Source organism: Pygocentrus nattereri, chromosome 6 (assembly GCF_015220715.1).
Source record: "Pygocentrus nattereri isolate fPygNat1 chromosome 6, fPygNat1.pri, whole genome shotgun sequence".
In the NCBI taxonomy this organism is placed as follows: Eukaryota; Metazoa; Chordata; class Actinopteri; order Characiformes; family Serrasalmidae; genus Pygocentrus; species Pygocentrus nattereri.
Window position 1 is genome coordinate 26,024,924 of NC_051216.1, and position 22,200 is coordinate 26,047,123.

At 41.7% G+C, this 22,200-nt stretch overlaps 1 protein-coding gene across 2 annotated transcripts; it reads left to right on the forward strand.

Annotated features, from left to right (window-relative positions):
* The first annotated feature begins 224 nt into the window (after positions 1-224).
* wdr3 (WD repeat domain 3) lies at positions 225-21,757 on the forward strand. Of its 2 annotated transcripts, none has more exons than XM_017704587.2 (27): positions 225-340; positions 765-965; positions 1,626-1,835; positions 1,968-2,086; positions 2,248-2,326; positions 4,685-4,780; positions 4,910-5,005; positions 5,184-5,285; positions 5,383-5,480; positions 5,589-5,690; positions 5,783-6,013; positions 7,015-7,108; positions 7,450-7,551; positions 7,727-7,812; positions 9,023-9,161; positions 10,098-10,154; positions 10,251-10,351; positions 10,603-10,714; positions 10,969-11,103; positions 13,609-13,659; positions 13,757-13,822; positions 13,913-14,005; positions 17,566-17,616; positions 19,947-19,990; positions 20,331-20,459; positions 21,103-21,196; positions 21,274-21,757. In XM_017704587.2, the coding sequence occupies exons 2-27, from the start codon at positions 792-794 to the stop codon at positions 21,427-21,429; spliced, it is 2,817 nt and encodes a 938-aa protein (XP_017560076.1). In that variant the 5' UTR covers positions 225-340; positions 765-791; the 3' UTR covers positions 21,430-21,757. The 2 variants fall into 2 exon arrangements, with proteins under 2 accessions (XP_017560076.1, XP_017560077.1); XM_017704588.2 differs by lacking the exon at positions 225-340 and adding an exon at positions 368-557.
* The last annotated feature ends 443 nt before the right edge of the window (positions 21,758-22,200 follow it).

Sequence of the window (22,200 nt, forward strand, 5' to 3'; positions counted from 1 at the left end):
TTTAATCACATCTTATTGTACAAACGCAGCTGTAGATCACTCTCGGATGCTCGGTAACATGATACGGTAAGGCCAAAGTAATCGAAAGCACACGAAGTAATATAAAGCACATGTAATCCAATAAGGACAATGTAATATTTATGTAAATAAATTAAAACAATGATCTATGTTTAAATCACAAAAAACAAGGTTTACAAATAAACTTCCAAATCGATCGGGGAAATCGATTACTCCGGACTTTGTTGAAGACCACATGTGTACCTGGACTGGATGATGGAAGAGCTCGCCAGCCTCCTGCTAGAAATCTGTTAAATTAAATCAGTGGGTTACTATTTGAAAGGTACGTGGGTGAGCAGAGTTTGTACCGCAGTAGTTTGTGGAAACGTATTAGTTGAATTGTTAGACTATTTAGTTTGCACCTCCCATCACACGCGTGTGTCCAGACCAGTGAGTTTTAGCATGTTAGCCTGGACCACAACGCCGAACACAGCAATGTTAAAATAGGCAGCAGTTGCGTTCGGGCGCCTCAGGCAAATGAGACGTGACTTCAGCTTCGTGTAAGTTAGTGTACGAACGTTTACAGTTTACATGGTTTTCTTATATTGACTGTGACTCTTAAGTGGAGATTTTGGAGTGAAAACAGGCTCAGTTAGCAGTTAGCTTGTCTTATTGACGGTTGAATTAGTACTTGCGTTTGAAACTTCACTCTGTAAAAACTTTATAATAAAAGATTCCAATTGAAAAAGTTTTCACTTTGTGTCCAGGTTGTGGAAAGCTTCCTGCGACTTGCCATGGGCCTGACTAAACAGTACCTGCGCTACACCCCCTCTGCTGTTTTCGGTGTGATTGGCAGCCAGAAATCCAACATCGTGTTTGTGACCCTGAGGGGCGGTGAGAGGGGGCGATACGTAGCGGTGGGTGCCTGCGAGCATGTGTTCATATGGGACGTGCGAAAAGCGGAGAAGGTAAAGTTTCAAGCCAGTAAGATCTCATTATCCTTGTGGACCTACAGACGGTTCACATGTTTGCTCTTTTTCTCTGTACGACTTGCTAGTTTGGTTCAGATGTATTGGAAGGTGGGATGGAGTGAAGATGTGGACCATCTAAGGGTCGGTAATGACTGAACTGCGAGGCTGTTCATGAGTTATGACAGTGACCAACAGTACCACTGATCTGCCTGTTGCTCTCTTATTTGGTGTCTTTCATGGAAAACATCTAGATGCATCTTACTGTGATCTAATGTGAACACACTTTTGCTCAAGGCCATACTGCTTTACGCTTAGAAATAAAATTTTGTATTTTTCCAAGCCTAGCCAATCAGTTTCTCAAAAGTGTCTTAGCACAAAGATGAAACAGCAGAGTGTACCACAATTAACACTCTCTCTACTAGTTAAGACAATGTTAATGCTAAGATGCCATTAAATTTGGTAAAATGATGAATATCAAATCTAGGATCTAATGAATTTAGACCTCAGAATTGCATTGAACCTGAAATCACCTTAATTTTGTAATGTAGGCATAAACTAATCCGTTTTATTATGTCTCTGTGAAACTGATGATGTCTTGTGGTTGAATCAGTGGTAAATGTCTGTGGTTACCTGCTTTACTCACCTGCTGTTTCCTAGGTGTTAATCCTCGAGGGTAATAAACACGAGGTGACACATCTCTGCCCCTCTCCGGATGGTGTCCACATAGCTGTGGGCTATGAGGATGGCAGTCTGCGCATCTTCAGTCTATTAAATGGTGAAAGCAACGTCTCCTTTAATGGACATAAATCTGCTATCGTAAGCATCCAGTATGATGCACTGGGAGCACGGCTTGTCACTGGGTCCAGGGTAAGAACAGAGCCTGTGTTTGATTTTTCTTCTCTGCGCTACCCTGTAAATAAAGTGTGATCTCACATTTGTCCCTAAGCAAAGAATATCTCACTACAACTGAATAAAGAGCTGTTTTCTTTCTTCCTGAAGGACACAGACGTGATTGTTTGGGACGTGATAAATGAGTGTGGGTTGTACAGACTCAAAGGGCACAAAGATGCCATCACACAGGCTTTTTTCTTAAAGAACAAAAATCTTCTAGTTACAAGGTCAGTCGGATTCCTTTTAAATGATGTAACAGCTCAAATACAAAAAAAATTTAGAATTGAATCACTATGTACCTTCAGTAAATTATTGTTGTGAAAATTGTTTGTACTCTGAAATCAAAGCCATGTTCTGAATTGACTTGCTTATGTCATATTTTCCCCAGCTCAAAGGACAGTTTTGTGAAATGGTGGGACTTGGATACCCAGCACTGTTTTAAAACCATGGTGGGCCATCGGAGTGAGGTAAGCAAGGCCACTTGCACCTGTTGCAAAATAAAATATCATACTGCCTTTGTGTGACTGTATATTTAGTACAACAGTGCCTCTAATTTCTGGGGTTATCTGGTGTTTTTAATGTTTGGAATTCATGTTATTTTGCAGTGCAATTCAAATGCAGTACAACTGGGTTATTACTAGGGGTTGCTCGATACCATTTTTTCATGTTCGATAAGTCAGTCTTGAGTATCTGCTCATAATGATACCATTTTTCCCCTCTGTTACATAATCCTGCGGTTTGTTTAAACTGTTTTCACACACAGAACCTTTAGCAGAGTTTTTGATTAGTCAGGACCATTCCAACATTTAAAATGACATTTAAAATGCATCTTTTGTGCAGAGGTTTCAACGCCCAGTGACACCTGTATCTCATACCATAGCAAAAAGCAAGTTGCAGTGTAGACTTACCATAAAAAAAAATAGTATTTCCAGTATAAAATGTACAGTGGAACATGGCATTATATTTACATTTACAGCATTTAGCAGACGCTCTTATCCAGAGCGACTTACAAGAAGTGCTTTGTCAATCTAGAGAAAGTATCTTTGCTAGTTACCAAAAGCTTAGAGAAAAAGACAGTGCTGAGCTCAGATACTGCTAGAAACAAAATGTCACTGCAGACACCAAGAGAAAAAGAAACAGTTGAACGCAGAACTCTGTGCTATTCAATGCAATACAATAAACTGCAATACACAGTGAAGTACAATAAAGTGCAGCTTATAATTCAGTGCTCATTTAAGTGCTGTGTAAAGAGATGAGTCTTCAGTCTACGTTTGAAGACAGCGAGAGACTCTGCTGTTCGGACAGCCAGGGGGAGTTCATTCCACCACCTGGGTGCCAGTACAGAGAACATTCTCGACGCTTGTCTTCCGTGCACCTTGAAGGATGGCGGGTCAAGCCGAGCTGTACTCGAAGCTCGAAGGGCTCATGGTACAGTTCGAGATTTCACCATTGCCATCAAGTAGGTAGGGGCTGGTCCATTTTTGGCTTTGTAGGCAAGCATTAGGGTTTTAAATCTGATGCGTGCAGCTACAGGAAGCCAGTGAAGGGAGCGCAGCAGTGGGGTGACATGGCTGAACTTGGGCATTTGGGAACTTGGGATTGAAGACGAGTCGTGCTGCCGCATTCTGGATGAATTGCAGAGGTTTGATGGTCTGCATGGGAAGACCAGCCAAGAGTGAGTTGCAGTAGTCAAGCCTTGAGATAACAACAGACTGCACTAGCACCTGGGTGGCCTCTCAGGTGAGGAAGGGTCGGATCCTTCGGATGTTGTACAGGAGATACCTGCATGACCGAGTCAGGTTTGCGATGTGAGTCGAAAACGATAACTGGCCATCCAGCGTCACACCAAGACTTCTTGCCTCTACAGATAGAACAATCAGGGAGTTCTCGAATGAGATGGCAAGATCATGATGAGGACCTGTAGTTGCAGGGATGAATATCAGCTCAGTCTTGCTGGAATTGAGCTTCAGGTGGTGAGCTGCCATCCATGAAAAGATGTCAGACAGGCATGCCGAGATGCGACTGGAAACCTGTGTGTCAGAGGGAGAGAAAGAAAACATTAGTTGAGTGTCACCAGCATAATAGTGATAAGAGCAGCCATGAGAAGATATTACATCACCAAGAGAGCTAGTGTAAAGAGAAAAGAGAAGAGGACCCAGGACCGAGCCTTGGGGACACCAGTGGATAGCCTGCATGGAGAGGATGTGATCCCTCTCCATGTTACCTGATAAGAGCGATCCTCCAGATAGGACTTGAACCACTTCCACGCATAACCAGTGATTCCGAGGTTGTTGAGGATGTCCAGAAGTATCGTAATGGCATCTTAAGGCGCTCACAGCCACGCAGCTGACAGGTCTCACTCACGTTCAAGCTACTGTTCATGTGACACATGCTGTTGCCAGAGATTGTATTATTAAATTGAGGCAGATGAATTTTTCACCCATTTCACTTTCCAATGTTTAGTGCTGAATATTAAATTATAGTTGCATGTCTGCAACTGATTAAAAGATTTAACATGAATTTTAAGAAGGAAATAAACGAGATGCATTCAGGTGCATATTTTCAAGATGTTCCCCTTAGGTTGCTAGTGCTGGTAGGGTAACTGTAGCTTACATAGTGTACATACAACTTTATCTTGAGGTTTCACAATTTTGCAGTCCATTCACCTTTAAGCAGTGCTCCAAAGTATTTCCAGACGGGGCTGCTCTGAGTGCAGCTCACTACCTTTGCAGTAAAGTTGGTTTGTGAACTCTCTGCCATCATTACCACATGATTGTTGTTGAAGTTATGAATAAGCCAGTTACTGATCCTCTTTCATTCTTTAGGTTTGGGGGATGGTTCTGTTGAATCAGGAAAACAGGCTTCTGACTGGCTCAGCTGACAGCGAGCTCCGAGCTTGGGACATTGACTACCTGGAGGAGGTAAGGAGATATAATTTAGGCCATATGTTTACATGGTGAAAAAGCTGTGAAATCCTTGTTTGGCACATTATTGAAACAAGAGAAATGTAATATTTTATTGTCTGTACTCATATTTCCTACAATATTAAGAATAAAGAAGTAGGGGAACCACGGGAGAAAAAAGGGAAAGGTCTTCTTGATGATGAAGACAATGAAGATGAAGGCCCTGATGAAGACCCAGAGGAGGTGCTGCTCCTGTTATTAATGATGCTTATTTTCTACTAATTCTACAAATATGACCACTGACCTTTGACATCTGGATATGAGATTATCATATTGCTATAATTTTATGTCCCATATTTTTGTTTTAGATGAATATATTTCAAAACATGTTTGATCTTCCCTTTATCCTGTCTTTCTCCAGAGAATTCTCAGCTGTAAAAAAGCCGGCTCTGTTCTGAGAGAAGCCAGAGACAGGGTTGTGTCTTTGACTGCTGACCCCAAAGCTAAAATCTTAGCATGTCATGTATGTATGTTCTTTGTTTGTGACTTTGAGATATGAGAGATATTTATTGTTAAATAGTTACAGTAATATTGACTTTTGCAGTGGCTTATCTCTGTAGGGCCTAGATGCCAATCTGGAGATCTTTGCTGTGCTTCCAGAGGAGGAAATTCAGAAGAAAATGGAGAGAAAATTGAAGAAAGCCAGGAAGAAGGCTAAGTGTGTGATGACTATTTAGATTATTATGAAAAAAATAAAACAAAATCAGAATCGAAGATCTAAAATTTTCTAAATGTCCTTTTGCACATAACTATGCCTGCGGTCTAGGTCTCAGGATGGAGATGCTGGTTCAGCAGACCCAGTAGTGGAGAGAAAGTTGACAGATGAGATTCAAAAGCTGACCAATATAAAAGCCTCTTCCAAGATCAGGTAGATGCGATCAGATTTTGGGTAAATGATGCAATTATCAACTCCTGCGCATGTAAATCTCAGATGGAGTAGTACTAATATGTATTTCTCAGGTCGGTGGACTGCTTTCTGTCTCCTAATGGTGAGATGAAGATTGCTCTATTACTGCAGAATAACACAGTAGAGACATACACTCTGAACACCACAGAGAAGAACCCTGCTAGTACCAAGACCTGTCGGCTCACGCTCGGGGGCCACCGCACCGACGTTAGAACTCTAACTTTCAGCTCTGACAACATTGCTGTCCTCTCTGCCTCTGGAGAGACAGTCAAAGTGTGGAACAGGTCAGTCTAAAGACATTTTTTCACAAGGCAGTGTATGTATATTTTGGTTTCCCTGACTTCTCAATAACCTACTAATAATGAAATTTTCTTTTGTTCTGTTTTGAAATATCTATATTATGTTTATTATTCTGCCAGAACTATTATGTGAGAGATCATGTTTCTCTACCTTCGTTAAGAAAGACTGTAGCCTTTTCTGAACATCTCTTTCTGTAAGTGCTGAAAAGTGGCACCACTTGCCACACTTCATGTATGAATGCAAAATTTCCTACTAAAGTTGATCGAGGGGAAAAAAAAAGTTTTGTTTATATTCATGAAATATTACTGACAATTTAAACAATTTCCATTAACAAATGTTTAACAGTGTTAAATTTTTTGCAAAAAGAAAAAAAAATCCTTTAGATGAAAACCTAGCCTAGTGATTTTGGCTAGCTGATGTTTACAGAAGTGGCAGCCTTGATTGGTGGTGTCAGCATGTTTTCCACCATTTCCTTTCATTATCTTTGTGTGTTAATGTTGATGAAAATTTGCCAAATGAGATATTACCACAATGGAGGTGAATAATGAGACAGAGTTGAATGTGTGGTTGTTTATTAAGGGGACTAGCGTTTGCACATCTTCTACACTGGCTAAAGCTTTGAGAAATGGAAACTTGTTTAATAGCAGTGGGTGCATAACTTCCAGTTCATTGCACTTTGACGTTTTTTGACATTTTTAGTCTAAATAATGGCAGCTGTCCAGCTAACTAACTTAGCCAACATTTTAAATGTTATTTTAATTGTGTTTAAGTTTCAGCTGTGCATGCATTGCTGCTTGCTTGGTAACAGATAAACTTCCTGAAATAACATTTGCTTCTGTAGTATCATCTTGTGAAAAAATCTGATCTTGGCTTTTCAGAGCTTCTCTTGGAACCAGAGATAGGAGGTTTATGTAATATAGGCCCAGTTTCCTAACCTTTGTTTTAGTATCCTTGAGGTCTTAACCAGACTTTTCCTTTTTCTTAGATCCACTTTGCAGGTGATTCGCACCATGGCATGCGAGTATGCCCTCTGCTCACTGTTTGTGCCTGGAGATAGACAGATTATCATAGGAACCAAGGTACATCATTGTCTCTTTTAATTCTTAAATACTTGAGTGTTTTGCCAGATGTTCTTAAATACATTGGTAACAACCTTTCACTTGCATCTAACACAACTTGAATTAAAAACTAATATGGGTGTGTAAAACTATCAAAATATCACTTTACTTTAACAATAAAGTAAAATACACTTAGCTAGATCTGAATATTTTGTCACTTTTCAGCTAAAAGAAGTATTGAAGTAGGGGTGATGAGGTCATGACTCACTGGTGCTTTTACTGAATGGGGAAAAGTTGAATGAAATAAGATTAGATTTTCTTTTGATCTCATGAGTCTCTGTGGCGCGTGTGTTTTCTCACAGAGTGGAAAGATTCAGATTTTTGATCTTGCATCAGGAAGTCTGCTGGAGACTACAGAAGCACATGATGGAGCTCTGTGGTCCATCTGCCTTTCTCCTGATCAGGTGCTGAAGGAAACTATACTCACTGTTATTATTTCAAAAAACGTAGCCAGTGTATAGCTGCTCTGTAGATGCTGCATTTCTTGTTACATCTGTGCCTGTGTGTTCTTTGTTTGTCATTATGAGTTTTTTATGTGTCTCTTTGCTCCACTTTTTTCATGTGTATTTGTGTGTTCAGAGGGGTATCGTAACCGGAGGAGCAGACAAGACAGTGAAATTCTGGGACTTCGAGCTCATAAAAGACAACGAATCTGGACCAAACAAGTAAGACAATATAGAATTACTGACCACTGCTCTTACTCTCACTGCTGGCTAATGCATAGGTTGTGTAATTGTCAATTATACTACAGTTCCAACCACACAATTGGATTAGTTCAAAAGTAGATATTCTTTTTTTTTTCTTTCAGAAATATATTAGCCAAGATTTTCCCTAACATTTGTTTACCATTTTTACATTTACATTTGTAAACAGTTTGTAAAAAGTTTAAATATAAACCTTTTTTGTCAGAAACAATACTTTGAACTATACCAGAACTCCTTTTTGAGTTGTGGGTAACATCTTGCAGCATATCAGTGTGCTCTGCACACTAACCAAGTAGTGTAGTGGCATTACAACACACACGCTAAATAACTTTGTTGGCTACCAAGTCATGTTGGGTACTTGTTCAACTCCTCTGGTCTAATCATTTCCAGTGTGTTGACCATGTCATGTCAGTTGCAGATATATTTACCATTGATGCATTTGGGCAGAATAAGTTAAATGCTATAGTGTGACTGCTCATTAACATTAGCTGTTTTCCACCGATAAACATAGCATTGGCTAGCTTTGTGGATAACCTTATTTAGCAGTGAAAAGCATTATAAACTTCTGTAAGCTGTGCTACCAGAGAATTTTTACAAGGGATGAGCTAGGGTGAAAAGAATGGGCCGTTGTTTGTTTACTCGCTAATAGTTCCTCATCACTTGCCCAGAACCTTCCTTTAATTTTGGAAAGTAGAAGAATGTAGTTCACTAAAAAAGTATAGAAAACATACCTGCATGTTTCCTTTTTTCTATAGCACATGGGTTTTGGGCAGCAGAATGCTGGCATTAGTGCTAGTGAGTGCCACTTGGTTGGCGCGTAGAGCTGCTCATTGGCTGTTTGCGCTCACACATTGAAACTCCTATAACTCGATTATAAAAGCTCTTAAAATAGAACAGCAATGTTAAAATGTTTTATGCTATTCAGTGTTCAGGAAATAAATGTATTCCTTTACATTAAAATATTTAAGCGTCTATAAATTGATTTTGTTTAAAAACTCCATCTTAACCCATTTATTTTGGACTTGCTTGGGAACGCCCTCTAGTGTTTGAGAAACCCAGAAGACATTATGGAGAGAGATGGTAATTCTCCTCTGTACAAGTTCTCTGCCTATACTACTCCACTGTTGTATAAAAGCAGTAGAAAGTTCTCACAGATGTATTTTTGCTGTAGGAGACTGACGGTGAAACACGCTCGGACGTTGCAGTTGGATGAGGATGTGCTGTGTGTGCGTTACAGTCCTAATCAGAGACTGCTGGCTGTCTCTCTGCTCGACTGCACTGTGAAGATATTCTACACAGATACGCTAAAGGTACACTGCGCAGCATATACAGCAGAAGCACAACACAAACACTAATGATGCTTATGTGTCTGTAAGCTATTAAGACACTAGAACTTGAAATATTTGTCCAAAACTGATGTGACCTGCTTATGTTATGAGCTGAGCTCATGTCAAACATATTTTATTCTGGCACGTTAGTCACATTTTCATTACAGAGGTCCACAGAAGATAAACAATGAATCAATTCAGGAAAGCACAGTTTTCCTTACAGTATAACCAAAAAGATGCTCGATTTGTTATAATAGGTCATATGTTATATGTGTAGTATGTTCTATGTAGTGTTCTATGCGAAGAAATAGAGCTTTAGGACTGAACAGGTGAAGCTGACATCTGGCTATATAAGCATCACTCAGTGTGGGAAAAGTGCAGTGTGCAAACTTCGTCCACACCACAAAACATCTGAGATGCTTTTCAGAACCATTGTTTGACTAATAAAATTTTCAAGGTACAAGTCTTGGACCGCTCCTTATTTTATCATAGTACATTATTCTGTATATTTTTTATTTTATTGGTCTGTGATATAATGACTAATATTATGTCCAAGACATGGTAACCAAGCTATCCTGTCAGGTTTTATTCTGCACTTTGGGTCATGATGGGCCAGCTCTGGTCAGTTTTGGACAGAATTTTCTTGTACTCGGTTCAGTTTCTGACTCAAAACATAATGATGTGTTTTAGGTCAGGTCTGGACAAAGCTTGGTCAGGCTCAGGCAAGGCTCATATAGATAATTCAAGCTACATTCAAGTTCATACTAAAATTTCAGGCCTGATGAAAGCTCTGAAAGTTGCTGGTTCACACATGCAATTAATCATAAACATGTTTGTCTGTGCTCCATTTTAAAAGGCTAAAAGTACAGTGAAAATGAAGTTGATGTTATATATGTATTTTTCTCTTTCTTTCTCTAGTTTTTCCTGTCCCTGTATGGACACAAACTGCCTGTGCTCTGCATGGACATTTCACATGTGAGTCCCGTGCCAAATCTAATTTCAGTATGCAGTCCCTCATTACAGCTTGCTTTTAAAAAAAATATAAGCCAATTTCTTAATGTTGTTCTTTAGGATTGTGCATTGATAGTTACTGGATCAGCAGACAGAAATGTGAAAGTGTGGGGTTTGGACTTCGGTGACTGCCATCGTTCAATGTTTGCACATGATGACAGGTAGTTAATGCTTTTTGCTGCTTATACATTATTACATTTCTCAATTCGATAGCTATAGAGCCCAAAGAAAGTATATGACTTCATCACTGTGTGACATAAGTGTGATAATTCCCTTCCCAGAGTCTGCTTTTAGTTAGTTATTACTTATGTCCGGTATCAGTATGTATTCTGTACTGGTGACACAGGGTGGTGTCATCTCAGAAGGTCAGTCAGTATTTGTCATCTATTTTTTTCTCTCTCTCTCTTTCCAGTGTAATGTTCCTTCAGTTTGTTCCAAAAACCCATCTGTTCTTCACAGCGGGGAAGGACAGAAAGATCAAACAGTGGGATGCAGACAAGTTTGAGCACATCCAGACCCTGGAGGTGATCTCTTTTAACAAAGTGAACCGTTCTACATATGCACATCTTCATGAGCTGAATGTTTGTTCTGGGCTTCATGGGGTGAAAATAGCTATTATTCACTTTTAGGGCTAAACCTGTAATAAGAATAGAACACAGTCAATAGGCATCAAAGGTTGATTGAATTATGCAAGCAGAAGTCAACACAAGTATCAAAGAAAACACAACTAAAGCCTCATTACTTTTCTGACCTTTAACTTTGGATCTTTCTTTTTCAGGGTCACAAAGGTGAAGTATGGTGCCTGGCCATCAGTCCCAATGGAGACCACATCGTCTCTTCCTCTCATGATAAGTCCCTCAGGCTTTGGGAAAGAACAAGGGAGCCTATCATTCTGGAGGAGGAAAAAGAGATGGTGAGTGCTGGAAGGACAGAGGTGCTGGGGCTACTGGCAGTCTCAAAGTAGTTAAAGTTGAAGCCATAAATAAATCATCGATGTTAATTGGTGTGTTCTTAAATGAACACAAATTTAATACATAATACACAAAAAAACTTAAATTGTTAGTTTGTGTGTATTATTTTTATGCCCAGAACACCACTTAAAATTTGCACAGAAGCATCCCTGAACCTTAACACTTATTAAAAGTGCGAAGATCTGTGAATATGCATATTTATGCCAATTGTACACACCGCGTTGCTCCTTGAAGTTGAAGCATGCTAAGCTACTAGGTTCTACACCATAAATGACTAATTTTTGTTGGAAAGATGTAAGGCATAAATGATGGTCACAATTTTAAATAGCATTTACTTATTTTAGCTAACCATTAACTACATTAGTACTTGCTCTATATATATAATGTCAGTACTACTAGAATGTGTGTGTGTGTGTGTGTGTGTGTGTGTGTGTGTATGTATATATATATATATATATATATATACACACACACACACACACACACACACACACACACACACACACACGTGGACAAAATTGTTGGTACCCCTCGATTAATGAAAGAAAAACCCACAATAGTAACAAGAATAACTTTAATTTGACAAAAGTAATAATAAATAAAAATTCTATGAAAATGAACAAATGAAAGTCAGATATTGCTTTTCAACCATGCTTCAACAGAATTATTTAAAAAAATAAACTCATGAAATAGGCCTGGACAGAAATGATGGTACCCTTAATTTAATATTTTGTTGCACAACCTTTTGAGGCAATCACTGCAATCAAACGATTCCTGTATCGGTCAGTGAGACTTCTGCACCTCTCAGCAGGTATTTTGGCCAACTCCTCATGAGCAAACTGCTCCAGTTGTCTCAGGTTTGAAGGGTGCCTTTTCCAGACGGCATGTTTCAGCTCCTTCCAAAGATGCTCAATAGGATTTAGGTCAGGGCTCATAGAAGGCCACTTCAGAATAGTCCAGTGTTTTCCTTTTAGCCATCCTTGGGTGTTTTTAGATGTGTGTTTTGGGTCATTATCCTGTTGCAAGACCCATGACCTGCGACTGAGACCAAGCTTTCCGACACTAGACAGCACATTTCTCTCTAGAATTCCTTAATAGTCATGAGATTTCATTGTACCCTGCACAGATTCAAGACACCCTGTGCCAGATGCAGCAAAGCAGCCCCAGAACATAACAGAGCCTCCTCCATGTTTCACAGTAGGGACAGTGTTCTTTTCTTGATATGCTTCATTTTCCCCTCTATGAACATAGAGCTGATGTGCCTTGCCAAAACGTTCCATTTTTGTCTCATCTGTCCATAGGACATTCTCCCAGAAGCTTTGTGGCTTGTCAACATGTAGTTTGGCAAATTCCAGTCTGGCTTTTTTATGTTTTGTTTTCAACAATGGTGTCCTCCTTGGTCGTCTCCCATTAAGTCCACTTTGGCTCAAACATCGACGGATGGTACGATCTGACACTGATGTTCCTTGAGCTTGAAGTTCACCTTTAATCTCTTTAGAAGTTGTTCTTGGCTCTTTTGTTACCATTCGTATTATCCGTCTTTTTGATTTGTCATCAATTTTCCTCCTGCGTCCACGTCCAGGGAGGTTGGCTACAGTCCCATGGATCTTAAATTTCTGAATAATATATGCAACTGTAGTCACAGGAACATCAAGCTGCTTGGAGATGGTCTTATAACCTTTACCTTTAACATGCTTGTCTATAATTTTCTTTCTAATGTCCTGAGACAACTCTTTCCTTTGCTTCCTCTGGTCCATATTGAGTGTGGTACACACCTTGTCACCAAACAGTACAGTGACTACCTGTAGCCCTATATATAGGCCCACTGACTGATTACAAGATTGTAGACACCTGTGATGCTAATTAGTGAACACCTTGATTTAACGTGTCCGTTTGGTCACATTTTTCAGGGGTACCATCATTTCTGTCCAGGGCTGTTTCATGAGTTTATTTTTTTAAGTAATTCTGTTGAAGCATGTTTGAAAAGCAATATCTGACTTTCATTTGTTCATTTTCATAGAATTTTTATTTATTATTACTTTTGTCAAATTAAAGTTATTTTTGTTACAATTGTGGGTTTTTCTTTCATTAATCGAGGGGTACCAACAATTTTTTCCACGTGTGTGTATATATGTAAAATACTCAGAAAAGCATATTGTGATGTAATCTTATATTAATGATAACAAATAATCATATTGCCCACCCATGGGTGCAAAAAATGCTTTGTAATTATTGTCCAGATAATGTGCTACAGATGTAGTAGACAGAGATGTGACTAACATGAAAAATACAATGGTAGCTGTTTTTATACCCAAATAATAATGAAATTAATTTTTGTTCGTATTTATTTATTTTTAAATCATGAACTGTATCTGAACAGCAGTTAGCCACCAAACCTCAACCTGGTCATTTAACCTACTTTATTTCTGTCTGACTGACTTTTTCAGGAAAGAGAAGCAGAATTTGAAGAGTCTTTGGCCAAAGGAGATGAGCCTGTAGTAAGCAGTTGTCTTGATCTTCACAAATTGTTTGTGGCTTTCTCTTGTTTCAGTAATATCAGCTAGACTCATGATTTGATAACTCATTTATGCCCAGGTTCCTGGAGAGACCAAAGGAGAAGCAGAGCCTGCTGGAAAGAAGACTATAGAGACAGTCAAAGCTGTGAGTTCCAGCATTGAGGGAAGATGATGTGGTTCTGGTGATAACTAAAATTTAACTGGAACACTCACTCTTTCCTGTCCTTCATTCCAGGCTGAGCGTATAATGGAGTCTCTAGAACTCTACCGGAAGGAGAGCAAGATGCTAGAGGAGCACACAGCTGCTTGCAAGGCAGAAGGGAAGGAGGTGTGTTTGACTGTCTCTTCAACCTTAAATCCTAGCATACACTCACACACACATCCCTACTACAACAGTTCCTTTGCAACATCATTATGTTCATCAATTTTTTTTACTCAACATTTATGTTTCCTTGCAAAGTTAACCCATCCCTTGATTCAAAAGTCATACATCATCATCGTCATCATTGTCATCGTCGTCGTTAACCGCTTAATCCAGATAGGGTCGCGGTAGCAGTTGGGAGAGCAGAGAATCCCAGATGACCCTGTCCCTCGCAACTTCCTCCAGCTCATTCCCAGGGACCCCAAGCTGCTCCCAGGCCAACTTGGAGATGTAATCCCTCCAGCAGGTCCTAGGACGACCCCAGGGTCTTTTCCTGGCAAGCCGTGCCTGGTACACCCCCACCGGGAGGCGTCCAGGGGGCATCCAAATCAGATGCCTGAACCATCTCAGCTGGCTCCTCTCAATGCAGAGGAGTAGCGGCTCTACTCCGAGGTCCTCCTGGATGGCCGAGCTCCTCACCCTATCAAATAGAGTGTAGCCCGCCACCCTGCGAAGAAAGCTCATTTCCGCTTGTATTCGCAGTCTCATTCTTTCAGTCATTACCCACAGCTCATGACTATAGGTGAGGGTCGGGATGTAGACCGACCGGTAAACAGAGAGCTTTACCTTATTGCTCAGCTCACTCTTCACCACTGCAGTCCGGTACAGTTGACTGCATTACCGCTGCCGCCTGTCCCATCTTGCAGCTGATCTCACGATCCCTCTTCCCATCACTCGTGAGCAAGACCCTGAGATACTTAAACTCCTCCACCTGGGGCAAGTCCTTCCCCCTTACCTGGAGTGGACATGCCATCCTTTTGAGGGGCTAAGACCATGGACTCAGATTTGGAGGCGCTGATACGCATACCAACCGCTTCACACTCAGCTACAAACCGCTCCAGTGAGCACTGGAGGCATCCATTTTTTAAAAATGGGGACCACCACCTCGGTCTGCCAGTCCAAGGGTACTGTTCCTGAGGTCCATGCAGTATTGCAGAGGCGCGTCAGCCACGACAGCCCCACAAAATCCAGAGCCTTAAGCATCTCCGGACGAATCTCCTCCACCCCCGGTGCCTTGCCACTGAAGAGCTTGCCAGCTGCCTCAGTGACCTCCACCAGGGAAATGGAGTTTGACCCGCCAGAGGCCTCCGGCCCTGACTCCTGTGAGGTAGGCATGTCTCCCGGATTAAGGAGTTCTTCAAAGTGCTCCTTCCACTGACCGACAATATCCTCATTTGAAGTCAGAGTTTCTCCACCCTTGCTGATTACAGCTTGGGCGCAGCCACCCCGACCACTGCTGAGTCGCAGGACAGTTGTCCAGAACCTCCTTGAAGCTGACCAAAAGTCTTTTTCCATGGCTTCACCAACTCCTCCCACGCCCTGGATTTTGCTTCTGCCACCGTTGCGGCTGCCACCTTTTTTGCCTGTCGTTACCTCTCTGCTGAGTCCGGGAGTCCTTTGGGCCATCCAGTCCCTAAAGGCCTCTTTCTTCAGCTTGACGGCCTCCCTTGGGTTACTGCCCTGACAGGCACCCACAAGCTTTTGGCCACAGCTATGCCCAGCAGCTTCCACAATGGAGGTTTTGAACAGGGTCCATTCAGACTCCATGTCCCCTACCTCCTCCGGGACATGAGAAAATCTCTCCCAGAGATGGGAGTTGAAATCATTCTGAACTGGGGCCTCCGACAGTCGTTCCCAGCACACCCTCACTATTCGCTTGGGCCTACCGGGTCTGACCATCAGTTTTCCTTGCCATCTGATCCAACTCCTCACCAGATGGTGATCAGTTGACAGCTCAGCACCTCTCTTTACCTGAGTGTCCAGAACATACGGTCCCAAGTCAGATGAAACAACAACAAAGTCGATCATTGACCTCTGACCCAAGGAGCTCTGGTACCATGTACACTTATGAACATCCTTGAGTTTGAACTTGTGTTTGGTGTTTGTTATGGACAATCCATGCCTGGCACAGAAGTCCAATAACATTTCACCATTCGGGTTTAGATCGGGCAGGCCGTTCTTCCCAATCACGCCTCTCCAGGTCTCCCAGTCATTGCCAACATAAGCATTGAAGTCCCCCAGTAAGACTGTGGAGTCTGTAGGTGGGACCCTTTCCAGAACCCCGCCCACTCGCTCCAAGAAGGCAGAATACTCTGACCTGTTGTTTGGTGCATAAGCACACACAACAGTGAGTTTTCCTCTCTGCGATTTTAATTCGCATTGAGGTGACCCTCTCGTCCACCGGGACAAACTCCAACTGCACGGCTGCCAGTCTGGGACTCGTGAGTATCCCCACTCCCGCCCAGTGCCTCTCACCCTGTGCAACCCCTGAGTAGGAGAGGGACCAACCCCATCAAAGAGTTTGGTTTCAGAGCAGACACTGTGGGTGGAGGTGAGCCCAACTATATCTAGTTGGTAACTCTCAAACTCCCGCACAAGTTCCGGCTCCTTCCCCTTGAGTGAGGTTTAATTCCATGTTTCTTCTGCAAGGGCCTAGGCCTCCAAGGGCCCCCCTGCAATCTCCCACTGCCTGTGCAGCACTGCACTGCTCCCCCATGCTGGACGTTGCGGGTGGTGGGCCCACATGGTTCCCCCATGTTGCCTCTTCAGGCTGAGCCCGGCCGGGTTACGTGGGCTGCCCGGCCACCAGGCACTTGCCAGGGGACACTACCCCCAGGCCTGTCTCCAGGGGTAGGTCCTGGTGACCCTATCCTGGGCAGGGTACACTGTTTTCTGTGCCCGTTTTTCATGGTGAGTTTTTGGATTGTGTTGGTCTGGGTTTTCACTCCAGACCTGTTCGCCCTGGGAGACCCTACCAGGAGCATATTGCTCCCGACGACTTAGCTCTGAAGATCCTAGACCACACAAGCCCTTCTGGCATGACAAGACCCCGATCCAGGAAGGGTGATTCAAAAGTAAGCATCAGAAATGTTAAATTTAGGACTTTTAAGTCTCAAAGATAGGGAGGAAAACTTGTCCAAGCACTTGATATAAGCAGCAATGATTATTCTAACTTTTTAGAGGGCTTCTCAAGGAAGCAATACATCTCCCACAAGTTGCACAAAATGCAGCAGCCCAGATCCTTGTGATCTTAGATCTGCTGACAGTGACAGACCTCCTGCAAGTAACCTGTGCAAATTACAGAAAAAGTAAAGAGGCCTCTTTCTGTTATTATGCATCTAAACTGTGGAACACAATTAGACAGTCAAGTTTGGTTCATACTTTTAAGAGACATCTGAAAACATATTCTTTTAATTCACTTGATCTTTTGTTATTTTACTTATTTTTTTCCTAGTGCTTTTCTTTATGGGTTTTATACTTAATATTTCAGTGGAAATCATTTTGAGCTGCTGCATATACAAAACTGTTTAGACCAGGGGTGCACACCTGCAGTCCTGGAGTTTTATAGTTTCCCTACCCAAACACACAGACTAAACCTAACAGTTAACAGACAGGTGTAATCCAATGTGTTTGAGCAGGGAAATCAACAACCTGTGCTTGATTGTTTACATAATGTTGTTTTGCAGTTACCGCCCCCTCCAACAAACCCCACCCTTATGGCCTATGGTAATATCTCGGTAAGCAGCACATATTTAATTTATATTTTAATAATGACCTTTTACATTGTAAACAGCAGGATTAGCTCCTTATCCTGAAAGCAGAGACCTCTACAGACTATTAAAGGGAACTTCCATTGATTTTTCAAAATGTCAGAATAGTTAAGTTATTCAAAGTATTTTGACGTGAAATGGCTCACAGTAGAGGAACTTAGTTTCCTGGATTTTCTGTACAGTGGTGGTGATGTGAGCAATTCTGAATCCTGTCTTTCTCTAGAACAGAGTATTTCATATCAGACTACAGTCATGGCCAAATGTTTTGAGAATGACACAAATATTATATTTTCACATGATCTGCTGCCCTCTGGTTTTTATGTGTGTTTGTCAGATGTTTTTATCACATACAGAAATATAATTGCAATCATATTATGAGTAACAAAAGCTTTTATTGACAGTTAGAATGAGTTAATGCAGCAAGTCAATATTTGCAGTGTTGACCCTTCTTATTCAGGACCTCTGCAATTCTCCCTGGCATGCTCTCAATCAACTTCTGGACCAAATCCTGACTGATAGCAGTCCATTCTTGCACAATCAATGCTTGCATTTTGTCAGAATTTGCAGGTTTTTGTTTGTCCACCCATCTCTTGATGATTGACCTAAGATCTGGGGAGTTTCCAGGCCATGGACCCAAAATCTCTATGTTTTGTTCCCTGAGCCATTTAGTTATCACCTTTGCTTTATGGCAAGGTGCTCCATCATGCTGGAAAAGGCATTGTTGATCACCAAACTGCTCTTGGACGGTTGGGAGAAGTTGCTCTCGGAGGACATTCTGGTACCATTCTTTATTCATGGCTGTGTTTTAGGCAAGACTGCGAGAGAGCCGATTCCCTTGGCTGAGAAGCAACCCCACACATGAATGGTTTCAGGATGCTTTACAGTTGGCATGAGACAAGACTGGTGGTAGCGCTCACCTCGTCTTCTCCGAACAAGCTGTTTTCCAGATGTCCCAAACAATCGGAAAGGGGATTCATCAGAAAAAATGACTTTACCCCAGTCCTCAGCAGTCTACTCCCTGTACCTTTTGCAGAATATCAGTCTGTCCCTGATGTTTTTTTCTGGAGAGAAGTGGCTTCTTTGCTGCCCTCCTTGAGACCAGGCCTCACAGTGCATGCAGATGCACTCACACCTGCCTGCTGCCATTCCTGAGCAAGCTCTGCACTGCTGGTAGCCCAATCCCGTAGCTGAAACACTTTTAAGAGACGGTCCTGGCGCTTGCTGGTCTTTCTTGGGCGCCCTGGAGCCTTTTTGGCAACAATGGAACCTCTCTCCTTGAAGTTCTTGATGATGCGATAGATTGTTGACTGAGGTGCAATCTTTCTAGCTGCGATACTCTTCCCTGTTAGGCCATTTTTGTGCAGTGCAATGATGACTGCACGTGTTTCTTTAGAGATAACCATGGTTAACAGAAGAGAAACAATGATGCCAAGCACCAGCCTCCTTTTAAAGTGTCCAGTGGTGTCATTCTTACTTAATCATGACAGATTGATCTCCAGCCCTGTCCTCATCAACACCCACACCTGTGTTAATGGAGCAATCACTGAAACGATGTTAGCTGGTCCTTTTAAGGCAGGGCTGCAATGAAGTTGAAATGTGTTTTGGGGGATAAAGTTCATTTTCTAGGCAAATATTGACTTTGCAATTAATTGCTGTTAAGCTGATCACTCTTTATAACATTCTGGAGTATATGCAAATTGCCATTATAAAAACTGAAGCAGTAGACTTTGTAAAAATTAATATTTGTATCATTCTCAAAACTTTTGGCCATGACTGTATTGTCTGTTTTTTGAGGGAATTTTTTCATCCCAATTTTCTCAACCCAGTTCCACCCACTGGTTAGGACGCCCTCAATCACATGATATCAGGGCGATATTGTAGGAGACCAAAAGCTAGCGCATTTTTTCTCCAAATTCTGTGAAGCCAGCCACTGCTTCTTTTCGAACTACTGCTAAAGCAGTGTCATTGGACAGCTGAACGAGCTTGGAGGAAAGTGCCAACCTACATATATGTTATATCAGCTAATGAGCATCGCGCTGAATGATGGTGGACTCCCGATCACTGATGGCTGTAGCATCAGCAGAGATCGAACTCACAATTTCCTGATAATAGGCTTAGACATCCATATCGGGCTATTCTGACTGACTTTGTTTAGATTTTAACGATTACATTATGTATAATGAAAGATCAGTGGAATACCCTTTTAAAAATATATGCTTAACTTGGTGCATTGGTATGTCACAAAATGGATTATACTGCTGATTACTGCAGTAACCCATTTTTTCGCTGTCCCACAGCCCTCTCGCTATGTGCTAGAGGTCATCAAGAAGGTCCGGTCCAGGTAGGAAAATTACTCCTTTGCTGTGTGTGCTGCATGGTGTACATGTGCTCTCTGCTGCTGTTGAAGGCCTGCATACACTGAGAACACAGAACAAATACAAACATTTGTTAGGTGACAAAGAGTGAACATTGTGTGATACAGTAGTAATATGTTTGATTCTGATTCAGCTCATCAGCTATTTAGCAAAGCCTTCATGAACTGAATTCAGAGTGGTAGATGAGTAGAAATCTCTGCATCACTTTTGACCAGAAGGTCCGCAATTTGACATGCCTGCTCTAATGTATGTGAGATGTTAGTTTGTAAGTGTAGTTTAAGTAATTCTCTCTGCCTCTGATTTCAGTGAGCTGGAGGTTTCTCTGCTGGTGCTGCCATTCCCCTACATCCCCGATCTGCTCTCACTCTTCAACACCTACATACAGCAGGGCCTAGAGGTGGAGCTGGTCTGCCGCTGCCTCTTCTTTTTGCTCAGGTATTTATGACCTCCTATTTTTCAGAATTACACCTACCGACTTTGGTTACCAAGAACTTACATGTGACAGTAGCCACGTTAACATGCAGCCTAATAATCTGTTAATAATCCAACTAATAGCTCAATTGGAATAGAATATGTCCATGTAAACACCTCAATCAGAATAGTCTAGTCCAATTGAGGCCATTCAGAATACAATTTCTGTCCGATTGAATGAGGTGTGTAATCCTGTAAATAATCTGTTAAATAGAAGGAGAAACACCTGTATCTGTGTGTCCATATAAACAAATCAATCTGAATCTGTCATCGGAATGTATTTAATCGGATTGGCAAAAATCTTACCATGTAAACATAGCCACTGAGTTCTGCAACATTATATCAGTGGTCACCAACCTTTCTCCTGGAGAGCTGCTTTCCAGAAGAGTTTTCTTCCAACCTGCCTCTAACATGCTGTCCACACTTACCTAACACTGTTTCTGATCCAGCCAATTAAGGACTGGATCAGGTGTGATAGATTGTGGTTGGAACTGGGCTCCACAGGAAGGTAGATCTTCAGGACCACTGATCCATTTTAAATATGCTTAATAGGAGGATGAAATTTGAGTTAGAAATGCTTTGCACTCAAGTCTATGTTCTTTTGAAGAATCCACTTTGGTCAGATCACTGGTAACCAGATGCTGCTGTCAGTTATTGATGAGTTGAGAACCAACACTATCTCCAAAGTCCGCGAAATCAGAGTAAGTATGTTTCAACTGCAGCAAACTGCTGTCTCCATTAGACTATCAGTTTTCATCACTCTGCTCAACTTCCTTAGGATGTGCTGGGCTTTAACAGCGCAGGCCTTCAGTTCCTCCAGCGGGAGATCGAGAGTAAAGAAGATGTGATGTTCTTTGCTGATGCCACAGGTCGCTTTGAGGAGAAGAAGAGAAAGAGGAGGAAGAGAGAAAGAGCCATTCTGACTATTACATGAACCAGTTAAAGAAACCAACAACCAAGCTTAGAAAATGCCATCTAGGACTGCCTGTCTTTTTTCCTCATGAATCTTGTGGTCAGATCTTGATGTTTTGAGATGTTTGCCATGTTTAGGGTTTTTTTATAAGCTTGGATGTGATGTGTTTGTGTTTTGCAGTAGTCTTAACATAATGAATTTTTCATTCATTTTGAGTCTCTTATTTGCATGATTTTGAAACATACCTTCATGTCATCATAATGTCTATTGTTTATGCACACCTCCAGCTCCAGTGGTGGAGTCAAGTTTAAAACTCAACAGTGGCATCATAAAATGGATTTATTTTTAATTGAGACAATTTTTTCCTTTTAAAGACATGGAGGCCAGAAACATGAAATACGGGCTTTTCTACAGCTGTTTTAGAGCACATTGGGGAGCATGTTCAGGGGTGCAGTGGTACGGTTACTCTGTGTGAGGGTTCAGTGGGGAGGGCCATATCAGAGCCGTCACCAAAGCCTGTGACCACCCCCACAGACTTTTCATAGCATCCTAATAGAGCCAGGGAGATGAAGGGTTTATTCTATCTGAAAACTCTCCCAACTAGAGGCCAGTGGGGAAATTACTGTTTTCAAGAAAAGCTTTATGGACCTCTGTATGGACAAGAACAGAAACATGAGTGCTTCCTAGTTTAGGTCTTATGCACAGGTCAGGTTCAACTGACAACAACAGAAATATAAGCATGGTCAAAGAAGAGCGAAAGGAACAGCTGCATAGCACATTACAGCAAGATGA

Excerpts from the sequence above, each read along its gene's own strand:
- wdr3 (XM_017704587.2), top strand. The coding sequence starts at position 792 with ATGGGCCTGACTAAACAGTACCTGCGCTACACCCCCTCTGCTGTTTTC. Across the intron at positions 4,781-4,909 it reads ACATTGACTACCTGGAGGAG|AATAAAGAAGTAGGGGAACC; the intron begins GTAAGGAGATAT and ends TACAATATTAAG. Across the intron at positions 7,813-9,022 it reads AACGAATCTGGACCAAACAA|GAGACTGACGGTGAAACACG; the intron begins GTAAGACAATAT and ends TTTTTGCTGTAG.